At 71.7% G+C, this 6,148-nt stretch overlaps 1 protein-coding gene across 1 annotated transcript; it reads right to left on the bottom strand.

Moving 5' to 3' along the window:
• Window positions 1-390: 390 nt before the first annotated feature.
• On the bottom strand, window positions 391-5,594 carry LOC123353762 (zinc finger E-box-binding homeobox 1-like). The gene is made up of 8 exons (XM_044995172.1): window positions 5,303-5,594; window positions 4,002-4,151; window positions 3,367-3,560; window positions 3,045-3,132; window positions 1,900-2,489; window positions 1,450-1,603; window positions 730-998; window positions 391-426 (listed from the first exon to the last, which is right to left on the bottom strand). Exons 1-8 carry the CDS (start codon window positions 5,592-5,594, stop codon window positions 391-393), a joined length of 1,773 nt encoding a protein of 590 aa, XP_044851107.1.
• Between the last annotated feature and the right edge of the window lie 554 nt (window positions 5,595-6,148).

Genomic DNA, 6,148 nt, shown 5'->3' with positions numbered 1-6,148 from the left:
CCCCCCGAGCCGGAGGTTGTGCCACGCGCTGCCAGGGTCCTTCATGGGCCGCAGAGCGAAACTCCCTGGGTGCGCCGGGGCCGGGGCCGGGGGGGTGGCAGGACTCGCACTGGGGCCCGGCTGGGAGGGCAGGAAGCTTTGCCGCTACAGGCTCTGCTGAGCAGCATGAACTGCGGGCTCTGGGCGGGTGCCCGCGGTGCCTGCCCAGCGCCATGGGTGGGGGGAGGGAGCCCCAGCAGGCGCCTGCCAGCTGCCCACCCCGACGCTGGGGGGCCTGGCCTGGCCTGACGGGAGAGTCGCGGGGGGGGAGCCCAGTGGGGGCTCCCTGAGGTCCTGGTGCCCGGGGTGGGGGTGCCTGGGGTCTCCCCATGGGAGATGGGGGCCGGTGTGTCACCCTGGTGACAGTGGGTGGGGGCCAGGATCTCCCTGTGAGGGATGGAGGCCGGGGTGTCGCCCTGGTAACAGGGGGCCAGGCTCTCCCCCTTCGGGGGCAGGGGTCTCCCCATGGGGTGTGCGGCTGAGGGTGGGAGTCTCCCCATGGGGGGCGGGGGTCTCCCCATGGGGTGTGCGGCTGAGGGTGGGGGTCTCCCTGGGGAGGGCAGGGGTCTCCCCATGGGGGGCAGGGGCCAGGATCTCCCTGTGGGGGGCGGGGGTCTCCCCCTGAGGTGTGCAGCTGGGGGCGGGGGTCTCCCTGTGGGGGGCAGGGGCCTCCCCGCAGGGGGCGGGGGCCAGGATCTCCCCGTGGGGGGTGGGGATCTCCCCCTGGGGTGCACGGCTGGGAGCAGGGGTCTCCCCACGGGGGGCAGGGGCACCCCAGGCCCGGCAGCAGCCCTGCCGGTGGTTGACGTGCTGCGAGTAGGAGCCGGAGTGGGCGAAGCGGCGGGCGCAGCGGGCGCACTGGAACGGGCGCTCCCCCGAGTGCAGCCGGGCGTGTTCCGCCAGGTGGTGCTTGTGCTTGAAGGCCTTGGGGCAGAGCGGGCAGCCGTGCGGGCGCCTCCCTGCGGGGACGGGCACGTCAGTGCGGGGAACCCCCGGCCCCCCAATCCCGCCCCCTGCCGGGATCTCCCACCTTCCCTGCTGGGACCCCCCGCCGGGATCCCCGGGCCCCCCAATCCCGCCCCCCGCCGGGATCTCCCCACCTTCCCTGCTGGGACCCCCCCGCCAGGATCCCCCAGCCCCCCAATCCCGCCCCCCCGCCGGGATCTCCCCACCTTCCCTGCTGGGACCCCCTGCTGGAATCCCTGGGCCCCCCCAATCCCACCCCCCCCGCCGGGATCTCCCCACCTTCCCTGCTGGGACCCCCCGCCAGGATCCCCCAGCCCCCCAATCCCGCCCCCCCCCGCCGGGATCTCCCCGCCTTCCCTGCTGAGACCCCCCCCCCGGCTCCCCAATCCCAGCCCCCTTCCCCCAACCCCAGCTCCCCCCCCCCACTGGGCCCCCCCAGCTCACCCGTGTGCTCGTACTGGTGCCGCAGGAAGGAGCTGCTCTTCCGGAAGGTTTTGGGGCAGAGTTCGCACAGATACAGCCCGTCAGGGGTCCTGCGTAACCGCCTCCGGCCGCCCCCCGGCTCCCTGCCTGCCTGCAGGGGGCGCCCCCCGGCTCCCTGGGGCAGGAATGGGGCCGTCAGTGGGGCTGAGGCAGGGAACTCTGCAGCCCCCCCACCCCCGGCCGGCACGGGCCAAACCAGGGAATGCAACACCCCCCAGCTCTGCCGGTGCCCCTCACTCCCAACCCGCAGCCCCTGCTAGCCCAGCCCTGGGCTCCCCCCACACCCAGCTCTGCTGGTGCCCCTCACTCCTGACCCGCAACCCCTGCTAGCCCGGCCCTGGGCTCCCCACACCTCTGCCGGTGCCCCTCACTCCCGACCCGCAGCCCCACTTTCCCAGGGCAGTTTCTCACCGGAGGCCCGTGTTGCTCCCAGTGGCCCGTGGGCAGTGCTGGCTCCGACTCCGCCCCGTATGGGCAGAGCAGAAAGGGCAGGAACTGGGGGGCCGGCAGGTCCGGGTTCCCGTGCAGCCGAGGGGCCCCGTGCGGGAGGAGATGGCTGAGGGTGCTGGACAGGAAGGCTGGGAAGAGGGGGCAGAGGGAGGTGGGCAGGTAGAGGGGCTCGTAGGGCACCGGGCCGGGCTCCGGCTCCTTGCCTGGCTTGGGCAGAGACAGGTCCAAGGGCTGCTCCATGGTGGGGGTCTCGGGGGGGCCCCGGTCAGGGCCAGGCCCTGGCCCATTGGCATCTCTGGGTCCCTCCATTCCCAGGTCAGGGGGGCCCAGAAGGGGCCGGGCTGGGCCGGGGCTGTGCGGGAAGCGGAGGTCTCTGCCGTAGGCCCCGCAGCCCCCAGTGCGGCCCCCCCGGGGCCTGGCAGCACATGGGCGGCTCTCCCATGGGGCCGGGGGGGAGGGCAGCAGGCAGCGGTGGGAGCTGAGGTGGGAGCTGTAGGAGCCGGAATGGGAGAAGCGCTTCTGGCAGGTGGCACATTCGTAGGGCTTCTCGCCTGGGGGGGGACGGAGACAGGGGTCAGTGCTGGGGGGGGGGACAGGGACACGAGCTCTGAGAGCCGCAGGGGGTGAGAAAAAGACGCGCAGACGCGGGGCCCATCCCATCCCCCCACTCTCACCCGAGCGCTGGGACATGGGGGGCATGGGCTGCATGGGAGGCTGGGGGGGCCTCAGCGCTGTGGATGCGCTGACAGTGGTGGGGGGAGGGAGGAGAGTGGAGGGACAGAGGGGGATGGGGGGTCTCTCTGCTGTGGATGCGTTGACAGCGGGGGGGTTGTTGGGGGGACGGGGGGAGCAGGAGAGTCTCACCGCTGTGGATGCGGTGACAGTGGGGGGAGCTTGGGGAGAGCAGGGGGGTCTCACCGCTGTGGATGCGCTGACAGCGGGAGGGGTTGGGGGGAGCAGGGGGGTCTCACCGCTGTGGATGCGCTGACGGGGGGGGTTATTGGGGGGTTGGGGGGAGCAGGCGGAGCAGGGGGGTCTCTCTGCTGTGGATGCGCTGACAGCGGGGGGGTTATTGGGGGGAGCAGGGGGAGCAGGGGGGGTCTCACCGCTGTGGATTCGTTCATGCTCTTTCAGGTGGTGTTTGTATTTGAAGCCCTTCCCGCAGGCCGGGCACCTGAACGGCCGCGTCTCCGCCTGCCCCGAGACAAACCCCCATCGTTAGGGGCTGGACGGAGCTGTCCCCCCCCCGAGTTCCCTGCTCCCCCCCCCCGAGCTCCCCAGAGCTCCCCGCACCCCCACTGCCCCCGCCCCAGCTTCCCCTTGGTTCCCCCTGCCCCCCACTCCTCTCAGGGCTCAGCCTCCCCCACCTTCCCTGCCACGCCCAGGCCCCAGGGGTCCCCCCGCCCCCCGGCACTGGCTGCGCCGCACCTGGCTGGGGGTGGGGCGGGCTGGGGGCCGGCAGTGTGTGGCCACGTGCTGGCTGAGCTGGGCCGTGCCCCCCAGGGCCCCCTGGAGCCGGAGCCGGGCGCGCTGGCTCAGGCAGTCGAAGGCGCGAGATTCGCACTCGCAGGACGGGGCACCCGGCCACGGCGCTGGCGCTTCAGGGGGCTCCGGAGTCCGACCTGGGGAGAGAGAGCAGCGTCGCCAGGCACAGCAGCAGCCAGGGCTGGTTGGGGGGGCTGCGGGTCGGGAGTGAGGGGCACCGGCAGAGCTGGGGGTGGGGAGCCCAGGGCTGGGCTAGCAGGGTCTGCGGGTCGGGAGTGAGGGGCACCGGCAGAGCTGGGTAAGGGGGGAGCCCAGGGCTGGGCTGGCAGGGGCTGCGGGTTGGGAGTGAGGGGCACCGGCAGAGCTGGGTGGGGGAGCCCAGGGCTGGGCTAGCAGTGGCTGCGGGTCGGGAGTGAGGGGCACCGGCAGAGCTGGTGGCGGAGCCCAGGGCTGGGCTGGCAGGGGCTGCAGGTCAGGAGTGAGGGGCACCAGCAGAGCTGTGGGGCAGACCCAGGCTGGGACACCCCCTGGAGAGGGCCGGGCTGGTGCTGAAGGTGGAGTTTGCCGCTAGGCCTTACCGTGGTTGGGGTCCGGGTGACTGCGTCTCTGGTGCATTTCGCCCACGGCTCTGCCTTGGTCTCTGGGCGCCGGCAGGAGGGCAGCCGTGGAGCTGGGGTCCTGGCTCAGCTCAGTCTCCCGGGGGTCCCTGCCCCCCCTGAAAGCCAGCGCTGCAGCAGGAGAGACGGGAGCCAGTCAGGGACGGGGAGAGAAACTCGGGCAGCCCCTCTGGGGCCTGCACCCTGAATCCCCCCTGCCCCGAATCCCCCCCTACATCACCTGCCTGGCCCAGCAGCTCCAGCCCCACACAGCCTCGTCAAGCCCCAGGGCAGGCTCTGGGGGGACTCCCCACTTGCCACCCGCCCTGTGGCCCAGGCAGCACGGGCGGAGCTCCCCTTGCACATCCGGCCCCAGGCGCTGCAGGAACAGGTGTGAGAACGCCCAAGGCCCAGCCCTGGCCTGCACCGAGGCCGAGCAGCCCCCCACGGGGAGGGGGGGGGCGGAAATCGGCCCAGGCGAGGGTGTGGCCTCTGCGCTGCCCTGCTGCGGGGGGGCGCGGGGTGGAGATCCCGCCGGAGCAGCTGGTGGGGTCTCATGGCAGAGAATCACAGGACTGGAAGGGACCTCGAGACGTCCAGGCCTCTCGTGCCAGGACCAAGTATCACCTAGGCCACCCCGAGAGCTGTTTGTCCCTCCCGGGGGGGCGCAGCCCTGAAAACCCTCGCTGGGGCTGGGCTGCGTCCTGCAGCCCCCCAGCGCCGCGCGTGCCTGGAGGGGCCCTGGCGAAAGGCCTTTGGTTCCCGGCAGCCCCGGGAATTCCCCTGACACCGGCGGGGGGTCTGGAGACCTCCTGTCGCCCCGCGGGCACCGTGCCAGGGCCTGGGCAACCACCGAGTGCCCGCGCCTGGGACAGGCCCAGAAATACCAGCCAGCCAGCGAGAGCCAGGCCTGCGAGGGTTAAACCCGCCAGCGCACACGGCTGCAGAGCCCTGAACCCCCTTCCAGTACATGAGGGGCACATGCGACACCCCCCACACCCCCCCCATTCACCGCACACGCAAACGTGTGCACACCCACACACACACACGCAAACATGCACACGCGCACACACACACCCCATTCACCGCACACGCAAATGTGCCCACACACACACACACACAAACATGCACGCGCGCACACACACACCCCATTCACCGCACACGCAAACGTGTGCACATACACACACACACACACACACACACACACGCAAACGTGCGCACACGATTCCTTACAATAACCTTGAGGAGGCTTGAAGCTGATCCCCCCCCAGTCACATGCTCACCCTGGTTTGTTTTTGTAGGGTCTCCAGCACACGAAGACGAGGGGGAGGCAGGGAGCCTGGCAGCTACTGGCCAAGTCTCCCCGGGCAGGGACAGGGGCTGCTGTGGCCTGTTCTGTTCTGAGTCAGACTCACCACAAGCGAGATCTGCGGGCAGGCGGCCGGGGGAGCCGGGCCCTGCAGGGCCCTTGGGGGCCGGGGGGAAGAACGAGGCCTGGAAACTCCCCAGGACCCCGCACAGAGGGGAGCGCGGGGGCAGGGAGCTGGCAGCCCCTCGCTGCAGCCGTGACACCATCTTCGCCCGGGTGCCAGGAGTGTGGGGCGGGGAGACAGCCGGGGACGGGGTTAGCACCCTCGCCACCACCCGCTCCTCCCCCGAGCCTGGCCTGCGTATCCAGAACCTGCCCCGGCACCCAGGGGCTGATGGGTGGAGCCCAGGGCTGGGCCAGCAGGGGGCTGCGGGTCGGGAGTGAGGGGCACCGGCAGGGCTGGGCTAGCAGGGGGCTGCGGGTCGGGAGTGAGGGGCACCGGCAGGGCTGGGCTGGGGGCTCCCCTAGGACCCAGCTTCACCTCCCTGTTCTCCACCTTGCAGGACTTTTGCTTTCCTTAGATGGATCCCCTCCCCCGCCAGCTTCTCTGGGGCTGCCCCTGCCCCGTGGGGCTGCCCCTGCCCCGTCATGCTGGGAGCTGGGGGATGGGGGGTGTGACAGGAGGTTTCCAGGAGAAGCTGTTTCACTTCCTGCCGGAGGAGGCTGAGGGGGTGGGAAGCTGCAGCTCCCCCTGCCCCCGCCCGGGGCAGAGACTCTCCACGCTGGAGAGAACCTGGCCCCATCCTCACCTCCGACTGGG

Source organism: Mauremys mutica, chromosome 20 (assembly GCF_020497125.1).
Source record: "Mauremys mutica isolate MM-2020 ecotype Southern chromosome 20, ASM2049712v1, whole genome shotgun sequence".
Lineage (NCBI taxonomy): Eukaryota > Metazoa > Chordata > Testudines > Geoemydidae > Mauremys > Mauremys mutica.
This window is presented reverse-complemented; position numbering and strand designations above follow the sequence as displayed.